The sequence below is a fragment of the Lutjanus erythropterus genome, chromosome 7 (assembly GCF_056507025.1).
Source record: "Lutjanus erythropterus isolate fLutEry1 chromosome 7, fLutEry1.hap2, whole genome shotgun sequence".
NCBI classification, from domain to species: domain Eukaryota; kingdom Metazoa; phylum Chordata; class Actinopteri; order Lutjaniformes; family Lutjanidae; genus Lutjanus; species Lutjanus erythropterus.
The window spans coordinates 26,765,261-26,788,821 of NC_139323.1; the positions used below are offsets into that span (position 1 = coordinate 26,765,261).

Below are 23,561 nucleotides of genomic sequence, written 5' to 3' on the forward strand. Positions count from 1 at the left end.
TTAATGTGTCTGTGATTCTGAAAAGATGTAACACTCTCAGTTATGAAGGGTACGGTTAATTGAGGCTGTTCCTAAATGAAATAGCTGCATCTTCATTATAAATGACTGTATTAAGAGATCTGGGTCAAACTAACAGCAGTTGTGCTGAAGTCATGCCAGGAGACTGTAATAGACCGCTGCAAAGAATAGCTTTTAGATAGAGTTGCATGTCAGACCTCAGGCTGACATGTGTCACATGTTTATGGTGAAACTTCTGTGCAGCTCTTAAACAGTATGACTGTTTTTGAAATATCTTTGTTTCAGTTCATTTTGTTTACAAGTTGAGTAATCAAAATCAAAAATGTTCAGGGTTTATACTTTAAAGTATTTGTATCAGGTTTAGAACACAAGACACTAAAACACTCCAGGATAATTAAGTTTATATGAGATGATCAGTGCATTATCGCAGGGTGACACATGGGACATATGAATGAATGTGTGCCATTAACATTTTATTTGACTCATTAAAATCAAGAATAATTGGATAAATAAAAACTGAGTAACAAATAAAACGTGCAAAGAAAATTGTGTGTATTGTGTGAGGGAATTAAGTGTGGGAGGGAATTCCTTTTTTTTTAATCAGAGTGGGACCACATCAAGGTATCAAGGCAATTTCTCATGATACAACACAAAAAATGAAAGCTGTAGTCCCTTCATGCCACATAAAGAACTTTTATTCATATACATATATGCTTATACACCCAGGAAATAATTCTGCTGTCCCGTCTTTTGCCTCTATGCCAGCCAGCCGAGGCAGGAGGCACTGTGTTCTCAGGCTGCCTGTTTACCAGTGTTCGTGTGTCCCATTCTTGTGAACACAATATCTCAACAATGCCTCTGCAGAATTTCTTCAGACTTGGTACAAATATCCAGTTGGACTCAAAGATGAATCGTTTTAGATTTTGGTAGTCACACCTGGCCCCGGGTTATTTTAGGACCTACTGGACAGAATTTCTTCAAATTTGGCACAAATTTCCACATTGACTTAAGGTTGAACTAAATAAAATTTTGATGTATGAGTGAATTTCTGTCATAGATGATGCGTGCAATTAACTACTGACCACAGCATTTACATGCTTCACCGTTGCCATGGTGATCTTATGGCCTGGTGTGTATTTAATACTTATATTATCAAACTGAAATATGTGCCTGATCTCATGGCCTCTCATCCTCCCCATATGTTGTGTGTTGTGTTCACAGAGAAACAGCGCAGGCTCAGAGAATCCAAGCGACGTCTTCCGCTTCCTGGTGGAGGAGCGAGTTCAGTGCTGCCAGACACGCCGGGTTCGTTACACTCAGCGGGTGGACTACTGCATCCAGCTGCCAGCGCCCATTGAGGCGGCCACCAATAGAGGTAAAGAAAGGAGCTCCAGTGCACGCATACACATAGATACACAAAATGTCCCTCTGCAGTAAGAAGCCACAGCTGCCTGCGGTCGGTACAGCTGGCATGGTGCAGGGCTCAGGTGGCACCAGCTGCTGGCGCAATCAGCAGGTCGTCCTCTGAAAGGGCACAGAAGGTCCTGACTGAGAGCTGTGGAGTTCAGAGTGAAAGTGACTGCTTCTATATATGTGAACTGTTATTACACATTATTAAAAGGTTATGTAGAGGAGGCTAACATTGTTATATAGCCATATTAATTGTGACAATGCTATAATTACTATAAACTAATGTGCCCTTGGTGAAGATGATAGTCTTTGCAGAGGAAGCAGAGGCTGTCAGCCGGACATGATGGGACATGAACACCTTAAACAGTTTATTAATATGAAAATGCAAATAATGGCTTAACCTAAAACTTTTAACTGTAATCCATTATTAACTTTAAACTTGCACTTGAGGTTTAGCTACCAAACAAACTGTGCAAAATTTTTAACTTTCTAGCCAACTAGCAAACAAGCCTGCTTTTTTAAATCAACCTTTGTCAGTCTGACCCAGTCTAAATATTATGGAGTGTTATAAAGATCTGCACAGCTCAATGTGTTTGTCTTTATTTTCATTCTACCAGAGGAGCTCCTGGCATACGAAGCCAAGCTGAAGGACGCTGAGGAGAACATGCGGGCTCCTCCTGAGCCGGTGAGAGCACGGATCCCCTTCACCGCCTGCCTGCAGGCCTTCACGGAGCCGGAGAACGTCCCCGACTTCTGGAGCTCAGCGCTGCAGGCCAAGTCGGCTGGAGTCAAGTAAGCAAAGGGCCACCTGTTCCTGGGCCTGGACTGACTACTCTGAATCTATGTTTTTTCATTACCTCACATCTTAAAATAAAACTGTTTGTATTTTTAAATTTGTTGTCATTTTTGTCTGCAGAACTTCCCGTTTCGCCTCCTTCCCCGAGTATCTGATTGTGCAGATCAAAAAATTCACATTCGGGGTTGACTGGGTGCCGAAGAAACTAGGTAACTGCCTGTCACCCTTCACTTATAAATGGGATTTAAAATGTCTTCTACTGGCCTCCAGCAATGTTTTGACTCACTTATAAGTATCTGTAGTGCTTCAACTGACCAGCAGAGGGCACCATTAACCTGCACTACACAAGACACACACAGTGGTGGGTGAAACCGCTGTTAAAGGAAGTTTCTTGTCCAACAGCAAATGGCTACATCTGGAGTTTTGGACTCATGATCATAAACTGCCCCATCTCTTAAACTGTAGACATCTGTGAAGGGGTGCTGGAGCTTTAGGTTTCACTGGATGCCCATGCCTATAATTGTTTCTTTCCTGAATTGTTTCTTTTTTATTTATTATTTAAAATAATTTGAGTCTACATTTTATTGTATGCATGCATTAAGAGTGAAACACACTCTTGATGAGTGTGTGTATATGCATGTTTTAATACATATCTCTCTAATACATTTTTCTTGGTGTTGTCCTTTCACAAAAATAAATAGAAGTGTAAAAAAAATAAAAAAATAAAAACAGGCTGCGTCACATTATTCCAAGAGACGACTAGCAGAAGCTTGAGGCATATGCTGCAACCGGGACAACATGTAACTTCTCTTAACAGTGCCTTTCAGTGTATTCTACACTTTTTCTTTTCACACTTCAGCAGGAACTGTGATTAGTGTTCAAAAATAAGTGCATGGCACCACCTAAACTTAAAAATACAATAACACATTTAATGAAAAATGCCAACATTTAAAAGAAACAAACAACCCATAGATAATAAATGTGTGACTGTAAAAAAGATGTAAAGTGTACTGCTTTGGACTCATTATTCTACCATTGTAAGTCTAAATTTATTGTTTCCCCCTGATGCTTTTGGGACTACAGGCTCAGGGCAGTTAAGTTTTATATTTATCTCTTCCTTCACAGACTTGGCCATAGATGTTCCAGACTTTCTGGATCTGAGCCGGCTGCGGGCCACAGGGCTGCAGGCGGGTGAAGAGGAGCTGCCTGACCTCATGCCTCCCATCGTGCTACCTGAAGACACGAGAGGTACGGAACAGGTCCATTTTATACCAACAGAGATTTAAGGGAGAAATGGCGCCAGTGTAAGTCAATATGTGAGTGCAGTTGGGACAACACACTTTTGTGATACTTCAAAACAAGACAGAGAACTCACCTCAGAATCAAAAATACATATTTTTCCTCTTATCTGTAGTGCTTTATCCATATAGATTGTTTTTGAGATATTGGCCGTAGAGATGTCTGCCTTCTCTGTAGTCTAATGGGACAAGCTGGCGCTTGGCTTTTGATGCCAAAGTGCCAAAAAATATATTTGAAAAGCTTAACAGCAGTGTCTCTTTCCTGAAATCATGACCCAGTTACTCAAGATATTCAGCAGACCTTGTAGTGAGCAGTGTCATGTAGGAACTATTTTCTTTCTACACCTATGCCTGATATCTCCAAAACTCAGCAACTCACACCAAAACAATCTAGTTACATAAATAGCTCTAGAGGTAAAATATTGTAAACCAGTTTTTGATATGGGGCGAACTGTTCCTTTAATCTGACATTTTGTCCTTTCTGCATATTTGCAAACAAACACTGGTGCCAACTTTTGGTTCTATTTCAGATATATTCTGCTGTTTTAACATCAGACAGTGCCCCATTTTTCTCACCCAGAATGCAGTGAGAACGATCCCCTGGGCACAGGCTCTGATGACTCACCTACAGTGGTCTGCAGGGGTATTTGCATGCATGCATGCATGAATGCAAATACCCCTGGCACTCTTTAGTACTGGGGGCTTTTTTGGCCTTTCATGTTCAATTTCACAGTCCTCTTATTAATTTTAAAGGTCATTGTTTTCCCCGAGCACCTGTATTTTTGTGTTGTTTTCACCGATACAGCCAAACATATTTTGTTCAGTCTAATTATAAACACGATTAGAGACACTTCTCAACATATGAGACAGTATATTTCAGATTGGTAACGCAGTGCTGCTTTGTGACCTGACACAGTGTTGTTTCCGAAGCTGCTACCTAATGTCCTTTTCAGAAGGTGTGGGGTATTTTTGTGACAGAGACAAATGATCCGTGAAATTGTCTCTAATATGATGTTCTGCTCAAAGCCACCCAAGTTTTCTCTTAAGGGCATATTGAATGGAATCCCGCGGGAAAGGCATGCTCAATCAATTACTGAAAAGTTGTTGTGTTCACAGTGTGGCTAAGCCTAATAAGTTATAATGATTTTATGAGATCCCCTTGTAATGCACTTCCCCGGGCTCTGGGAATAACCTACTTGAAGCTGGTGAGTGTGTTTTAGAGCACAAGCGGTATTTTTGTTACTTTTCTTGAAACTTTGTTGCATCCGACTGTTTTCTCAGTATTAAATACTAGAGATGAAACTATAATCAGTTTTACAACAAACAGTGATAAAAATTCGCAATGATTAGTATTACATTTCAAATTTTAATTACTGTTATAATCACCTTTGATTACTGCACTTTGAAAAATTCATGGTAGAAACTGACCAGCATCAACCAAAGTTAGCAGCTGTCAATGAAAATACTGACATCGTAAAGCACATAATGAGGGATTAAATCTGCTGGACTGCAGCTTCAACAAGCGGTTTGCTGCCATATTTCAGACAAAATGACGTTGGTGAAATCCCACCAACGTGTGCAGGAACACCGGATTGAAATCACAGATTCTGCCTTTTCATTCTTGAAATTGAGAGCTCATTTTTGATTTAATAGTGAAATTGTGACATTCCTACTCGAAACAAAGACTGCCATAGTCTCTGCAATCTGACATCTTGCGTCAAGTGAGTGAGAGCTTTTTAAGAGTTTTGTTTTTTAACTTTGAGTGATCACTGACTATTAGGCTGATTATCCTTCACACATGGTGTGAACCTTCTGCTGGTGCCTCTGAAGGCTGACCGAATTTGGAATCCGTCTCAGCTTGATAGAATAACACAAAACACCAGAAAAAACTTGATTTAACACATTTTGTCTGTTTATACATTGAAAAATTATATTACTTGAGTGAAGATGTTCAGCATGTACCTGAGCCTTTTTGTCAGCCTCTCCTTTAGTTTGCCTCTGTGTTTCCTCTGAGATTGTAATTCTTATTCCTTCTGTTCTTCCTTCCGTTGTTTGCAAAGTTCGGCTACATCAAGTTATCAGTGTCCTCCTCAATATTTTAGCAGGCGTGAAGCACAAAGTGTTCTGTACCGTCTCAAGCTCCAAACACAAACACAAAAAGGGGTCCAAGGAGCAAAGACACGTCACATCTGCAAGCAGCCGGTGCTGCGCTTCACACATTGACAGACTCAGGAGAATTTTTTTTCTGAGAGCTTTACACAATCGTTTAGCCGGCTGCTTCTCAGGACAGGAAACTCAGAGGACAAAACTGAGGTCTGAACATGTTTGTCTGAGTATGCCTTAATATTTCAGGACTGAACGCTGTGTGCTGCTGCACCTGCTATCTCAGGCCTCCAAACACATGAAATCGGCTTTTGGGGAGAGAGAATCTATTTAAAAACTCTTTAGAGTCTCACACGTCAAAACTAGCTGCTTAGGCAGCACTGCATATCTGCATCTGACAGTAACAAGTTATGCAGCTATCTTTAGGGCCGCAGTGAAATCGATGCATGTGTAAATGTGTTTTTGATGCAGTTAATTTGAGGTTGTAGAGTTATTTTGCACTATTTTCTATCAGAGCTTCTTTCTTCTTTTTTCTTTTCTATAGACAGAGAGGTTAAAACAAGTATGAGTGTGTAAACCATGCAGTTTAAACTGTGAAATGAAAAGAGGTGAGAGCAATTGATGTGCTGTTTTCAATACATTTTGTGATTTATTTATTTATTTATTTCACATTTATATGATGAGTTTTGTCGGTGGCAAATGAACCACTGGCCCATTATCCCCTGGCTGCCGTCAGCAGTGATTAATCATTGGTCCCCCCTCTGTCTCCAAAAGGCTTCAGTGCTTCTCATTGATTACACAGCAGCAGCGCACAAATGTGTTTTCCTGTATGCTGCTTGAACTACATTATTTCTCATTGGTCTGTGTGTGTATCATCCATTCATTCAATGATTCCAGGCCATTAAGAAAATGGGGGAAAAAGTATTGTTTTTTTTGTGTTATTCCATTTTTCTAAAGCATGAAACAATTAAAAAAAATCTTTGCTCAGATAGCCTCCCCTCAAGATTAAACTGGAAAGACCCAGTCATTTTTCATTTTAGATGCACATCGGGTCTATTTTTATTCATAAAAGAGATGAGTGAGCAACAAGCAGTTAAACTAAACAAACTGTAACCCACTTTATTGGTTCATTATTTCATTGCAAATACATACAAGCCAAAAATGGCCTCAGGTAAAACTCTAACATAAAGTACGTGTTTCAGAAAGACAAAAACAAAAAACTACATCATGTCCACATAGAGTAAAAGAAGAATAAAGACTTTTTCTGCAGATAATTATTGCCCAGCACCTTTACTGGATGAGTGCTGGTGACAGACACTGCTAAGATTTCACTGTCCAGACTAATTTAATCATATAAATCAAGCATGTTTGATCAGAGCAGGACTTGCTCAAGTTTGATTGCAGTGCCTGGGAACAGTGGGGGGCCATCAGTCTCCTCACTGCAGGTGGTGACAACAAGGCCCCTCCAAAAGTGTTTGCTGACAGTTTGACATCTCCTTGCAGCTAACTTCAATTGGCCCTGTCTGTAAAAGGACATCCCTGTTATGATTGATACTACACAATAAAGTAAGCCCTATAATTTTTTGACAAATAGCAGCCCCTGTGCCCACAAGTGACAATTACAGGACAGTGGTTCAAAGATATTGCAACAACAGCACAAGTAGAGAAGAGTCATAAAGTCAGCAAACTGATTCAGCATTCAGTGTCCGTTTTACAGAAGTATCTATCCCAAGTCTTTTGGAGTACACAAGGGTGAGTTTTATGAGTGAGATTTTCATTTTAAAAGAAGAAGAATTTTTCATTTCCTCTTTAAAAAATTGCAGTCTCACTCAAGGAACAGTTTGGATTATTTGAAGTGGGGTTGCATTTTTAAAAATTTTTTATTTTTTAAAAAGGCAGTGAAAATATTCTACATAAAGCATATACAGCTTTTTTTTTAGGTAATACACTGATTACTGATAGGCATTTCATAAAGCCCCACTTCAACAAATCTGAACTTATGGTTGGTCAGAATCTAGTTTTTAAGAACTTCTTTATTTCAGATGATCTTGAGTATATTCCTAAAATAAATTGTGACTAATCAAATTATCACACCGCAGGGAAATGTAATATTCCAACGTAGATTTGATTTGCTTGTCATCTGTGAATTTAATTAACATTCTTACAGAAAGTAGACAAAACGTACAAACTAAGAAAATACACAAAATCCGGGGATAGTGTGTGCCGTCACCTGAGATGAGTCTCTTCTCCTCTTTCAGATAATTCCATGAGCTCCATGGACTGTGAGTATTTAATTTCTCTTCTCCAGTTACTTACCTCTATATGTAACATTTATATAAATTATAGCCATAGAAAATGTATTTCTGGCACAAAGCAATAGTGATGAATGTTGTGGAGCTAAACTTCTTACTACGTATACTTGAGCAGGTGCTGCAGCTGCTCTCTGCTTCCAGACAAACTTTACTTTTCTTTGTGTTTCTAGTCGTTTTAGCCAGACTCATTTCTCTCCCTGATAAATCATCCTTCGATAGTGAAACCTCCCCAGGGCCGATTCTCTGCTGGTCTCTTTGTTTAATGAGGCCCAAAGAGAGAGCTGCCGCGAAAGTCTTGTTTGGTTGTGTAAACTGGAAGCTTACCGGTAGTGTTGAATCAGCATCTGCTATGTTTTAGTTATTGGTTTATCGTGTCCCCAGCTCCAGAAATAGACGAGGCGGCAGTGATGCAGCTGGCAGAGATGGGCTTTCCGCTAGAAGCCTGCAGGAAGGCGGTCTACTACACAGGCAACATGGGCCCCGAGATGGCCTTCAACTGGATCATAGCCCACATGGAGGAGCCTGGTAAGGGAGCATCACTGCATTCAATAGAACAGAAGTGTGGAAAGAGAGTGAGAGTGAGTGCACCACCTATGTGGTATTTGTAAAAAAGCCATAGTTTTACATGAATCAGAAAGAATAACAAGTTACTGCACCGAAAAATGTATTGTTGCTGAGTTTATGTTGCACACATTGCAGCCTGTTTTGCAGATGCCAGCTGAGGCAATCTACTGGACCTTTATGCTTTTAAAAAACCTTATAGACCTTTTAGGCCATTAGACCCAAACTGTAAAAGTAGTGCACCGGTTTCAAAACACTTGAATTATCTATTAAGCTGCTGCATCACTTCCCTCAACCATTGCGTGATGATTTGTCCAGTCCAATAAAATTAACCTGTAGGGATATATTATATTATTCTTGCCCCAGTTCTAAAATATTCAAATGAAACCTTAAAACCATAAAAATATATGTTGCCTCTGTCCAAAGGGGTCTAATGATCAAAAATAGTTTAGACAAAATAGTCACGTCAAGGAGCAGGGTGCGGGTGGTGAGTGTTAAACGAGTGTTGAGAGTTGAATAGGCAACAGTGAGAACCCAAAAATACTGGTGACAAATAATTTAGAAGAGCAGGTGCACTGAAGGGGCCACAGTTCTTCAACAATTTCAAAAAGCTAAAGGGTCGACAAACTTCAAGAGGTGAGCATGAGATATGGGCATTGAGTTCAAGGCAATGAATGAGTTGCTGCTTTACAACTCAAGCAGTCACATGATGTTTTTTGGCAAGCCACTCAGCTCACATGCAAAGCCTGTGTTGTGCTTTTTTTTCCTGCACAATGCAAACCTGCCAAAAAACATTTCAGCAGCAAGTGTACAAAACCAAGGAAGGTTTATTTGTGTGGGACCTTTTAAACACAAAGGTAATTCAAAGTGAGAGACATGTCACATCTCTAGTTCTTCCACAGAGAGAAATCTGAGCTGTATGTCAGGCTTTGTGTACTGCAGGTGTTTTTCCTTTCACGTCTGTGTGTGAGATCATCACCAGACACTTTGTCAGAGCTGACTTTGTCTCTTGTAGAGCCTCTCTGCAGGAGAGACGTTCCCTTGAGGTGTTGACTCGTGTCACTTTTATTTCTCTGCTTAGCTGTAAAGGGCCTCTACAATGGAGTGAAATCAGAGCGGCCACCCTGCCTGTTAGTTTTTAAATTAGCCTAATGTATCTGCAGAACGGGCTGCATTCAGGCTCGATAACATCAGTAAAACGATCCTTCCCTGCCTGCTGCACAAAGGTTACTTCTTCCTCTGCCTCCTCCACACTTGTTTGGTTTCATTACTTTCGCATTAGCATCACTTTGACTTATTTTTTCACAACTAAACTTTTCACTTAATCATTGTTAGACGCAGTACCACATAACATTTCTTTGCGCTGCATTTATGAAGCTAAACTAATGGATTTCCAAAGCACTGTGAGGGCAAGGCAACTCCATTATACTTATTTATTTGAATTATTTTTCAGTGAATATGGTAAAAGCTGAAAACAAGCCTCAATGAACAGCACTAGGTTCTTATTAACTGGAATATCTTCAATAAAGTCTGTTAAAATCTGCTAAAATCTATGATAACTGATACATTAACCAATTTAACTTGATGTGCAGACACTTGCTGTTCAGTTACTTTTTATTTCTCTGCCTTTTCCTGCCTGCATAAGAACAACAGTGCAATAGGCAATTGAAAGGACATAAGACAAGGAGGCTGAGATAGAGACGGCAGTGGGAGATAAGTGGTACGCATTTTCATTTGTGGCAAGGACAGTAATGAAGACTCTGTTTATGGCCAACAGTGGAGTAATTACAGTTGGAGTGTCCTTGATTCTGGGTTGAGGGTCACTTCACTTTCATTTGAATCTGTTGAAAAGCAGTATAGCAGCATTTTTTGCAGTTCACTTGGAAAATAGAAAGACTTTATTCTTACTTGATGATGCTCTCTGATTTGATTTGACTTTGTGCGATGATCCTCTAGTGAGCAGCAGCGTTTCACCTTTCCAGATGTTTTGTTCCTGAAATGGTAACTTTGATTTTTCCACCTGCTTTCCTATGTTTTGGTGTTTAAGAGAATAAGGAGGACAACAGTTTGAAATTGGTCCAGAATTGAGGGAGAGCACTGCAGCCTGCAGAAGTATTAGTGAGCTACAATGTAATCCCTCCACACAACCATGCAGAGTCAGAGTACGTCGACTAATAAGACTCATTTCATACAAATTCCTTACAATAGAATCCCCCTGTTATTTTGCTATCTAAACGCTTTTGTGACGCAGCAAAATCAGGAAATGTTTGGAAACCTGAAAGTAGAAACAGCGCCACAGGAGAGAGACTAAACTTCAAACCACAGAGATTCAGTTAGAAACTACTAAGAGCCAAACACAGAAACTTTTAAAAAGCCTTCCTCTCTGCTCTGTTGCACAGGTATGAGTTGAATCTTGGATCTTGAATCTTTCCAAAACAACAGAAAGACAAACTTCTTCTTTAGTAAAAAATCTCTGTATGGATTCTTTCCATAGTGCTGTCAGACACTAATAACAATCGGAGTCTGCCAGTGGCAAAAACAAGCACCTTTACTGGTTGTACTTTAATGCTGCACAGTTGCCTACAGTGATTATGTTGTAGTTGAGTTTTGCTTCTGCTGGCTGCAGCATTCTCCCTCAATACTGGACCAATTTTTAAAATTGTTGTCTTCATTAGTCACTTAGACACAAACATGGATAGCTAGGGTCCAGATTGAAAAATACCAAAGTTAGTTTAAAGTTAGATTATCCTTAGTCAGAGATATTGACTCATGAACTTCCCCAAAAATTTCAATGTAGAAAATAAATGAGTTTAACTTGTTTAAAAAGTGCTGAAGAAATAAACACTTACATGTAAAGAGATGTTAGGACTCACCATGAATCCTGACTTTGACCTGAGCATGTCACAACTGCTCACATGTAGCAGTTGTGTGTTTTATTCCTGGGCCTGTGCTCTCTGTGTTCAAATTTTAATTTTAATTGTCCTACATTTTAAAGTGGAAATAGAAATCTTTTTAGCTTGAAGTCATCATTATGAAGTAAATGTTGATTGGACAATGTAACGCCTAAAGAATGACACTATCAACGTTTAGATGGGGTTCCTATAAGTCTCACTTTCACTATGCAAATCTGTCTGCCACCGGACACAATATTTCCTGGTAAAATTATGTCTCCATTACTGACTAAATGAATGAACAATCTCCTGCCTTTTCTCCAAATGTTTTCCTCTAAGGTTTCTCCCTATTCCACTCCTGCACCAACCACTGTTTGGTTACTTCTTTGTATGAAGCAATAATGTTACTCAAACTATGTTATTAATATGCACTAGCTTTTGTTTCCAAATCCAATTTAAAACTGTGACAGTTTAAATTTACATCTTTAGTGAACACACTTCTTTCTTCTCTCTTATTTCCAAAGTGGTGTTGACAGTTTCTTCATAGGCTCCGATAGCTATAACTTGGAGCAGTTTCCTCTTATGTGCGATGTGACGAAGGCATCAAAATCCACAACAAAGCAACAAATAGATGTCTAGGTTCTGCTAACTTTGACCTCAGACAAAAATCTATTCATTGATTGGGTTAAAAATAAACAGAGCGCTACAGCATCTCATTATTATTCTCTCTCTTGTCTCAGACTTTGCAGAGCCTCTCACTCTGCCCTCCATGATGGATCCTGGTCCCTCCACCAGTGACAGCCCCATGGGTGCCACCCCGCTGGGCAACTCACCCCCTGAGGAGAGCATCGCCATCCTGACTTCAATGGGCTTCCCCCGCGCGCACAGCATCCAGGCACTCAAAGCCACGGTCAGTCTGCTGCCCACTCTGCTCTTGTTTGCACTTTGTGTATTAATAAATGCCACTGAGACTTCTTTTCCAGGTATGATTTTTTATTTAAGTAATGTGTTTCTGCCACCTGAATATTCAGAAGAGTCTTAATTCTCAATATTATCTATAAAAGTTCTCTATTTATTGTTTATGAACCTCAGTTTATGTGTTAATGCACTTGCTGCTGCAAACACCTCGACTTCATCCTCTCATGCTCCTGAGACTAAAATCCACTGCTGAACATAAAGTGATGTATTGCACTTCTGATAACAGTGATTTGTTCTGAATGACCATTAAAAGAAGGACAGTCAGGGTTGCTTATTCCCAAAAGTGAATTCTCAGAACTTAATAAAATGACAAACCCCTTGAATTCCACCTCTTGTTTTCAGAGACTCAGGCACATAACATGAGAAATTAGCAAAGATTAAACAAAAACTAAGTAAATAATAAAGTAATAACACACCCCAACAAAATTGTAATGTTTTATTTAATGTAGGTTTATGTATAATTTCATAAATGCAACAAAACATGGTATTAATTGTAATGTTGATAGGATCATTTAGAATTAATAGCTTGTGCTACCTTCACTATAAAGCTCAAATATGTTTTGTAGCTCCAGATTTTGTTGTCTTGGTTTTTGTTTTTGTTCTTCTGATAGTAAAGGATCCTGTCATAAAATAATCAACATAGTAACATCAACAAGCACATACACATGAAGTCTATCCCAGCATCCCAAATCACAACCACATACAAGTCTCATCCAGACAAGAAGAACTAGAAATAAAACAAACAGACAGAACAACGTTAAGCCAAAATACTGAGTCTGAAGGTAATTATGCAAATGAAGGTATATACAATCAAAAACAAGAACCAGTGGATTTAAGATAAACGAGCAAAGAAGTCTCAAAACTCTTCATGCAACGCATCACTTTCACACTCTGTATTGGGACTGTGTTAAATTGCATCATCTCAAGGCAAATTATTCCAGTCTGATGGTGGTTTAAACTTTAAAGCACTTCTCCCAGTTTCTTTAAAAATTCTAGGCACAATAAAAAAAAAGGTTGTTCAGTACGTCTAAGTGAATGTGAAGCTCTGAATGGAACTAAAAGCTGTTTTAGGTATAAAGATAGAAAATCAGACTTGTGTAGGTGGAGCTCATTCATTAGTCAGTGACTCACCGAGATAATAAAGAGTCATATGGAGAAAAAAAGACAGTCAGGAGAAAATCTGTGGACAAAGAACCACCCACACAGTTTGATACGTGTCTCTGGAAAGCAATGACCGCCTGACACCACCGATAAAGGAAGACGGTCCCGGACAGTAAAGCATCACTGGTTGGCGTGAAGTGAGGTGGTGTTTGAAAAGAGGGCGCAGAAAGGGTGAGATGATGAAAACCGAGCTCTGTCAGTCATAAACAGGTTTGGCTGGCCTCCTTGTTTGCTTTCCAAACTACAAATTTAATAGGCTCTACATGTCAGAGTGATTAAAGATGTCTGCTCTACATGGTGTTTACAAATAGTCCCACCTCCGCCGCTAATGCAGCCTTTCAGGTTCAGGAACAGGATCTTCCTCAGTGACTTGTCAAGACGGTTTATCTTCACAGCTCACAAATGATTTTTAAGTGCACATTGATTTTAAATGTGAGTCAACGGGCTCGCAGCTGCAGCGAATTTTATTAGCTCCCCTGTGTTGAAATGGCCCCTGTTTCTCACGTTTCATGTTTCGTATTTCAAACTGGCCCCTCAGCAAAAATAGCCCCGCAGACTGTTATTAAGACACAGAAATAGACAGCAGCTTCCTTGTTTATTGTCTCCAAAGCCACCAAACTGAAGTGAAAAAAAAAATGAGCACATATTCCTCTTGAGGAAGATGGTGGTGTGAAGCAGAGTGGGGTCTCACGGCTGGTTTATTATTAGCCCAAAATTAGCAGGAGGAACTTTATTTTTCACCCTCAGTGAGACTGCATGACCTGACAGTGAGAGACAGAAAAAGCAGGTAGCTTCACTCACCAACCAAGGCTCACATTTTCCACTAATCACACCTCTATTTTGGATTAAAAGCAAACATCCTCGGGGGAGTTTAGCACAGATGGACGCCTGCCACCTCCCCAATAAGCAACTGCTCATTTTGAACATCCCCTGTTTTATACCTGAAGATACAACAGTGAAGGAATGAGACAGAAAACAAGATAGAATGTGAATATTTGTTATCTTCAACCCTGTTTTGGTCCTTGTATGAATTGTATCTGCTGGTTTTATGTCTTCTATGTGCTAATATTTTCTTTAGTATTTTCTTCAAAGAAAGTGCAGCTTTGGTCCTCATTATTATTATGATTATATGACACCTTTCATACAGGGGATGTAACTGAAAGTGCTTTACAATAAAGTGAAGACAAGAGAATTAAAACCAAGCAAAGACATGAATAACCAATAAAAGAGTTAGCAAAAGGAAAGAACATGTATTCTAAGAACATATATATATATATATATATATATATATATATATATATATATATATATATATATATATATATATATATATATATATATAATAGTATTTAACAACACAAGGCATATGTCAATAAAATTTGTAAAATGTAAGTTATTTAAATTAGTGTAAGGCAATGGTGAATAATAAGTTTTCGATTGTCGTTTAAACAGAACTTGCATCTCTTATAGCCTTGGGTAGTGTGTTCTGTAGTTTTGGTGCATATTAAAAAAAGGCTGCGCTGCCAGTTTTTTATTTGTCTGATAGTTTTTAGATGAAAATCCATCAGCAGAGGATCTAAGAGGCCATGAAGAATTCTAACACAACAAAGAATCTGTAATATAGGACGTTCCCAAACCATTAAGAGCCTTATAAAGAGCCTTATAAAGTAATACAACTTTCTTAAAAGAAACTCTTTAAACTGTTTGTTGTTCTAGTTAAAAGCTTGGCAGCAGAGCTCTGATTTAGTTTTAGTTCTGCAGTGTCAATGATTGTTTTGGCAAACCAGTGAAAAGAGCATTATAGTCGTCTAATCTACTTGAAATAAATGCATATACAAGTTTTTCATCATCTTGTCAGAATAGGAACAGCCTTACCTTTGCAGTATTTCTTAAATGAATGAAAGAAGCTGCTTTGGTCACCTTATTTATGTGGGATTTGGGTCTTAGTCTAGGATAATGTGACTACAAATTTAACATTTTATGCACCAGATTCTGTGCAGTAGAGTATTTTTCCAGGGGCGGTACCCTCCAGCAGTACATGTTCAAAACCTTTTTCTGACCAGACTAAAACCTGACAGTAAAAAAAAGTTGTGGATTATGCATCTACATATGAATTGTCAAAAAATCAATATCGGCATATTAGAGATATTTTGGTTTTGAATTTCAGTGAGCTTAAGTATAATTTACTCTTTCAGAACAATAACCTTGAGCGAGCACTTGACTGGATCTTCACCCACCCAGAGGAGGAGGAGAGTGACGCCCTTTCCGACATGGCTGACACGGAGCCCAATGACAACGCTTTCTCCAACGCCAACTCACACAGCGACTCCACACTGTCCCCAGACAGAGACACGTCGGGCCCGCGAGTCAAAGACGGACCGGGACGTGAGTGACTCGGATTTCATTGTAGCTGCCTTTTGTGTCATGATGTTATTTATTATCGATCCTTACCCAAAGATACGTTAAACAGTTGGCTATCAACTGTTGTTGGTGATCGGTGGAATTACAAGTCACGTTTTTACAATTTAGAGCAAACTGTGTAATCAGAAGATAATCCAGCATATTATTTTACAACACAAAGATCTGTATGACTAATAAGTAAACATGAATTAGGAGTAAACAGTTTTTTTCTGCTTCCTTCTTTTAATTTCACCTGGATGTTCTGAACTCTCACAGACCAGTTGACCCTCAGTTACAGTCTGATGCTGATACTCAGTGTGGTCTGGTGCTGCTGGGCGCTGACCTGCTCTCTGCCAGAACAACTTTAGGCAAAAAAACATGATTCAGGAGCTTTTTAACTCTTAACAGTCCTCACAAATCATATGCATGATATGATGATCTACATACTTACATATCAGGGACGTTTAAACAACAACCATGCAACATTTTGTGTGAAAATCTCATTAGCAATGCAGACATTCTGGCTTTTCATCCTTTTTAATTATTAATTAACTCTTATTCTGAACTGTCCTTGCAGACATTTTATCTTACAGGCCACACCTGTGTGGAGATTAATAGAGTCTTTATAGCCAAATATGCTGATAAATGCCTGGTGTTTACATGTCCTTCTACTGAAGATGTTGTGTAACAGATATACTCTGTATGTATGTTATCATATTATAATATATTTCATATGTGACTTGATCTCAGGTTATGAGCTGTTTGCCTTCATCAGCCACATGGGAGCATCCACAATGTCTGGACATTATGTTTGTCACATCAAGAAGGAGGGAAGGTGAGTTGTGCACAGTTTTACATTCATTCAGGTCATTGTGGTACAAAATTGACAGCATTTTGTTTATTACAATGATGAATTAATAAGTCACAAAAATGTCTGTCACAATGTTCTGTATTTAATGTGTTTTACTCTAATATCAATCATCTCAGGCAATAGCTGTTTAACAAATTCAATTATTATGTTTATTATTAAGCTTTTGCCACCAGAAGTCTGAAAATAAATTATTCAAAGTGACGGTGACGGTCTATCTTTTTAGACTGAATGGAGAAAATAAATTGACCCATTTCTCGTGTCCTCACAGCAGCCGGTTTTGAAAGAAGTGACATTTTGCTGTGAAATACAAATGAGCAGTTTCCACAAATGTTCTTTCTTTCTGCAGGTGGGTGATCTACAACGACCACAAAGTGTGTTTGTCAGAAAGGCCTCCAAAAGACTTGGGCTACATCTACTTTTACCATCGACTGTCGAGCAGTTAAACTGAAGTTACCGCCCCCCACCCCCCACCCCTCCACCGTGCAACCTTTTAAAGAACCGCAGTCGTTCACCCCGAAGACTGGCAGACAACTTTAATAACAGCCACAGCGGAAACGATGGAAATAACCTCTCAGACCAGCTGCTCGCCTTACCGTGATGTCATTCAGTGAGCAACCAGGAACTCTGGTCAGAAAGGGAAAGCAATGTGCTTTTTGTGCATTTGTGTTATTATGTCACGCTTTAAATGTATATTTCAGTGTTTATGTTTAAGAAAAAAAAAGACATTTTCTCGACAGTGGAGGTTCAGAGGGATGTGTGCAATTTCCACTTCTGGAGTGCGCTGTACACAAAATAATGTCACATATCAAATCATATTGTTCTTTCTCCTCTATGCCTTCAGCGACTGTGCCAGGATTTTCAAAGTGGTGCATTTTATAAATGTATATTGAAATGGGAGTGCTTCACTGCCAGCCCTGAAATGCTCTGAAGCTGCAACAACAAACAAGAAATTACTGTGCTGCTGGTGGCTTTGAGTTTTACATTAAAATACAAAAGAATGTTTTTCATCCCCGGGAAATTGAAAGGACACAAAGAGAGAGAAATTACCAACGTGCTGTAACAGTATGCAAGTTTCAGACTGAAGGAGAGCACCAGGAAGGCCATGAATAGGTGTTAACTTAGTTGAGAATACAGTGGCTCAAACCTGCCCCAGTTTTACCTGCAGATGATAAGTTTGTCTCTTTTAATAAGAAATTTTGCGAGGTATTTTTCCTTCCCTGAAAGCACTTTTTGACTAAAACAAGCTCATATTTTGCACCTGATGCAGTTGAAGTGTTTTTATTCACCAGCTAGAAGCAATTGAATGTGCTATCTTAAATTTCAATACTGCAGAGCTGGTAAATCCTTGAAGTGGCCATTAGTCTATGAAGAGGACAGTTTTGCATATAACTGACGCCTGATATAAGCAGAGAAGTGTTTACTTTAAGAGTCTTCACCGGACATGTAGTCCTCAACCCTGCAGTGAACTTATTTAATTAATTATGTTACTTGCATCGAAAGCAAAACTTTATCTCTCAGCTGCAGCCGGTCCAGTTTGGTTCCTTTATCACATTGACAGATTCAGACTACGACCCAAAAGTTAAAATGAATGTTTTCACTGACCTGTTGCCACGTTTTACAGGTCAGCTAATTCAGTTATGCATCACTTCAAAAGCAATATACTGTATGCACCACAACCAAATCTACTGTATGATAAAAGCTGCACAGTGAGCTGCATCCTCTCATGGTGACATGTTGCAGTGCTGAATGTATAACTTCATGGTGCTCACTGCAACCAAAACCTCCTGTTCAGCTTTAATACTCAGAAACCACAGTGAACGTAGAAACTGGCCCTTTGCTGTTTAGTCACTATAACCTCATGCTGGATTATCCACAGACGCTGTACTCGTCCCATCTTCTCATTTATCTACGCAGTGTGTTCATAATGTGCTGGACAGATTCAACCTAGATGTTATGTGCTTGTTTGTTGAATATTTTTGAATTTACAGCCTCTGACTGTCAGAAACATCTCAGTATTATGGGTCATACTGTCTATTTCCATAGAACTGGACTTGAACCTGGTTTTATCTGTTGCATCTCAGTGTCATATTACAAAGTGTTGTTATTTCTGCGGCACAAACACTTAATTCCAGTTCGGTGACCGTGGCATGCTGTCTGTCACTTGATGTTGCACTTTTGGGTGCATATTTTAAAGGGGAGTTCTGCTGAAAGTCAGACTTTTCGATTTTAATCCTCAGACCACGCAGCCTGCTTGTACCTGCGCATGACAGCTACCTCGCAGGACTGATGCGGCTTGCACGCCTGTGGTGCCCACACAGGCGGCGTTTCTGTTGTGTGGTTGCTGCTACAGCCCTATCCTTCGTTTGCACAAAAGTTTTGAAGAGAAGAAAGAGCTGCAATGAGAAATGGGATAAAGAAAGAGAGAGAAAGAAAAAAGAGAGTGTACTGGAAAAACACTGAAACTGACATTGGAACTATAGAGAAAGGTGTCATGTTGCTGGTATGATGTCGATATGATTATCAACAGATCATTTTCACTGTGTATTTTTGCAGAGAGCTGCATGTGTCATGCAGAGATGAAGCGTGGCTGCAGCCACACTGCTCACGCGGGTTGTGTGGCCGCTTTAGCCTGTTAATATTGGCACTGAAATGAAAACCAACAGGTTCTGCTCTACACACACACACACACACACACACACACACACACACACACACACACACACACAGTGTGGCCTGGCTGTTACAGTATTCTGCAAAAAGCCAGCGCCCTACTGACATTTCCATCTTTAGCTGATTTTGGAGTCACTGAGTGTGTTTAGTGTTCTGGTAAAAATGAGAATGAAAAAATCTTCTATCCAAATACAGATACAGAGACAGATAATGTTGGTTGAACAGATGCAGAGAATGACGTCTCTGTGCACCTCAACAGCATACTGTTGCAGGAAGATGATCAGAAACTTGAATACTGTTATGATCACGTATATGGGGAGATAAATTATCAGGTTTTTCATGTTCCACGTAAACGCCATGTCTCAAATATAACCTAAAACAGGATAAAGCTCAAACCCAGAACACTAAAGCACATGTAAATGCACTCAGCACCTCTCATATTCAAGGACAGGACAGTCCTTAAACAGTAAATTGGCATTTCTTAAGAGGGTTGAAAGAAAAAAAGGAGACACATTTTACTGCATATCTATTAAATATCAAAAACTGTGCTAGATAGTGAAGGATTGTCCTTCAAAATGCCTTTCAGCAATCTCAGGTACTGCTAAAGTCATTGGAATGTCTTTCCCTGAGGTCTTTAATTCAAATGTCCCTTTTACAGAGTAACTTCTTCTTTCAGCGGTGCTCCCCTTTAACAACACCGTGCCTAGACTTCACTGAGTTTTGTCATATCTCGACCCCTCAACTTCAGCAGATGCTACTTGACGAACTGCTGCAGTGTTCATTGTCTATGCAGCAAAAGGTCTCTCTATGCAAGTCTTGTGTTGCCGCCATTCTTCTTATAAAAAGTTCCCGTTTTTGTCAGAAACCAAATGTATCCTGTCAAACCCTGGTCTGTTTCTGTTCTTCATCATCAGCGGATGGGTGATAAATTGTCATCTTTATCACTGATGTGTAGTCATAAATGTCGTCAGATATTCTGTGCAATTCATTTTATATCTCAGCACCTTTTGTCTCTCTTTGTCTTTTGGTTTCAGCTTTCCCTCCCAGCTCGGTCTTCTCCATTCTTTTTCTCTATGTTGTTAAAACAAAACGGTTCGATTTGTCACAAAAAAAAAGAGCTTTTTCACTGTCCGCATGTGCACTAGACGTTGACATTTAGTCATTTGGATTGTACAATTGTACTTTTGTGAGTTTTTTTTCTCTTTTTTTCATTTAACTAAATGTCAAAAAAGGTTCTTCACCTGTTTTTACTCTGTTGCCTTTTTGCAAGTTTGTGCCAATTCTGTAGTTTTCATTACATAGATTTCCTGAAGGGATTATTTTAAGTTAACTTTTGTAATGTATGCGTTTATCCAAATATGGTAGGTATAGGTGTATGTGAATAGAGTAATGACAGTATACTCAATGGCACTGTTTACTTACAAGGTTTGGATAATTTAATAAACTACACCTTTGTTGAAACTTGACTTCTTTGAGAATGAACACAAAAAACAAAAACAAAAAACCTGCAGTTCAAGTGTGACTTTTTCCTTTAGAAAAATAAAGACACAGGAGCGTAGAATATATAACAACAGTTTATTTTAAAAGATTACTTTCATATTGTACGTTTCAAAGGTGCTAATGCTTTCCTTGTGATTATACAGGGAGAGTAATATGCATTATAGTAGGTATTTCAATAAATGAATTACTGTATATAAAGTATATAATTTCTAAGTTCATTCATCAAAATATCATTTTATTCATACATGTCTGATGCATTGATAAATAAACCAGAACAAACTGCCTTTGTACACATGTTGAATTAAAGGAGTGAAGAAAGAAATGTACACGACATGTACTGATAACCTTCATGAACCCCAGCCAATGAGGGCGTCAATAACATTTTATAAATGCTTTAGAGAGTGTGAGAACTTTATATTTAATCTAAGAAGACTAAACATCTATACAATGTTATTAACATACTCACAGCAATAATGAATGCTTTTTTGTTAGGTTTTGAAAAGTCTTAAACAGCAATGAACTCAGGAGAGAAAAAAAAAGTTTAAGTTTAATTAACCATCAGTTTTCCATTTATTAATGATGGTTATTATAAAGTGTTAACAGTGGAACTGCTGTGACAGTAGAGTTTCAGCACCATCAGACCTGCAGCAAACACTGTCACTACTGCCAGATGTTAAAAAAAGTGATATAATAAAAAATAATTTCAGGTAATGTCGTCCATACTGGTTTTCCATCAATCTTTCATACTTTGACTGGTATGACTCAAACAGTGTTAAATTGGATTCTGTGTGATATTGAATTCAACTGGGTGAATCCTGCATTAACTCTGTCATACTATAAGCATTATGAGCAAAGTTGTGTAAAAATTGGTATTGAGCATTGATTTAAGGGACCAGTGTGTAGGATTTAGTGGCATCTAGAGTTTGCAGATTGCAAAATACTGCAGTACTGCAGACTGCAAAAGACACAAAACACTTTATCTAGAGCCGGTGTTTGGTTTATCTGTTCTTGGCTGCTGTAGAAACATGGCAGCGCAACAGGGCAGACTCCATTGAAGAGGACTTGAGCCCTCTGTAAATATAAATGGCTCATTCTAAGATAACAAATACACAACGGTACTCATTTTCAGGTGATTATACACAAATTAAAACATACTTCTGAATAGTTTTCACCATTTCTACCATATTCTGCCAATTAATCCCCATGAATCTTACACACTGAACCTTTAAATCCTTTTTTTAATCTGAGCTTGATTTTTTTTTAAGACATTAAACTTCACATCTGTTTACATGTGTAACCAGAACTAATGAAGCTGTAATGCTTTACAGTATGTAACATTGTAACTTTAAATAGCTACTAATAGCTTACAGTAGGTTTATGAATATATGTAACAATTTATTAATGTTAAGCATCAAGTTTCAACACTAAAATGCATTCAGTACCATCCGACAGATGGCTTTACAGGCTGGGGTTATTGAAAGTGATACCAGTACATTTATAATTTGAAGTCATAATTACAAAATTTCTACATAACATATCTAGAATTAGCCAGTTGTAGCAATGTGCCAGTGTTCAAGCTCAAGTATGTCATTTCTCTGCTCGAGCTCTGCACACTAGTTCTATGCAAGAAAAAGCATCTTGTGTAGAATATATACTGAATATATACATGACTTTTCGTCAAGGTTACAGATTTTAAAAGTGCATTGTAGAAATATTGCAAGGAAACTTCATGATATATTTCATTTTTATACGTTAGTGGGAGAGAAAGAAAGCACTTCCATGTATTTCATGCATACAAATGAAAATAGCATTCAAAAAATAACTGTAGAGGATCTAGCATGCAATCACCCTCCATCTGTTCCTCGGGAGCATGCATTAAGCAAGGTCAGTTCACCTGAGAAGGTACAGGAGTAGGTAGGTTCTACAAAAACAAAAGTGTCACCAGGCTTCCTATCTCAAAACACTGCAGTACAATGTACGCAGTAGAGGTTTAGACTTCAAGCCAGCAATTTAAGGTCTCTTTAAAAAAATAAGTTTCTCATTTTTAACACAACTACAGTATCTTGAAATGCCAAAAAGCAAAGGCCTGCAACCTCATAAGAAAACTAGAGTTGATTTGGAAATCACAATTCAACAGACATCATGTTTTCAGTTTCTACAGTTCATTGTTGACACAAAAGACAGCTGGGAGGACATACTAGGGACAGAATGTGTGTTTATATTTAAAAATGGAGGATACTGGCCTGAAGAATAACTCCCATGTCTCACAATAATCTCTCAGGGAACTATTACAAATAGTTTGGGTTTATGGACAGAAAAGGGGATAGAAGTTTGTCTTGGATGAGCTGAGACTCTGAACTGATACAGATGAAAATACCCTTGGGGACCGTGCTCAACATGCTGGTCCAGTGCGCTTCTAGCCAGCAGCATTAACACATAAACCATGAGTGACTGAGGTGGATGTGAACAGAAATAAACATCAGCTGAAACAGATGTGGCTGTGCAGCTGTAACATAGATCCAAACAAGTGTCTACCGCCATGGTAGCAGCACTGAGACGCTCTACTGAGCAGAGGTGTGGACTCTCATGTGA

The 23,561-nt window shown here is 38.8% G+C and overlaps 1 protein-coding gene across 9 annotated transcripts in view; it reads left to right on the plus strand.

Moving 5' to 3' along the window:
- usp13 (ubiquitin specific peptidase 13) overlaps positions 1-20,930 on the plus strand; it is a 43,277-nt gene extending 22,347 nt beyond the window's left edge. For 6 of the 9 annotated variants that reach the window (XM_084723382.1, XM_084723384.1, XM_084723386.1 and 3 more), the window contains exons 12-21: positions 1,240-1,393; positions 2,046-2,220; positions 2,345-2,433; positions 3,350-3,472; positions 7,884-7,907; positions 8,319-8,462; positions 12,130-12,299; positions 15,724-15,913; positions 16,679-16,763; positions 17,146-20,930. In XM_084723382.1, the coding sequence (XP_084579508.1) occupies positions 1,240-1,393; positions 2,046-2,220; positions 2,345-2,433; positions 3,350-3,472; positions 7,884-7,907; positions 8,319-8,462; positions 12,130-12,299; positions 15,724-15,913; positions 16,679-16,763; positions 17,146-17,242 (1,251 nt within the window). In that variant the 3' untranslated portion in view covers positions 17,243-20,930. The remainder of the gene's footprint in view (positions 1-1,239; positions 1,394-2,045; positions 2,221-2,344; positions 2,434-3,349; positions 3,473-7,883; positions 7,908-8,318; positions 8,463-12,129; positions 12,300-15,723; positions 15,914-16,678; positions 16,764-17,145) is intronic. The other 3 variants (XM_084723389.1, XM_084723385.1, XM_084723388.1) reach the window with 1 other exon arrangement.
- Positions 20,931-23,561: the final 2,631 nt, after the last annotated feature.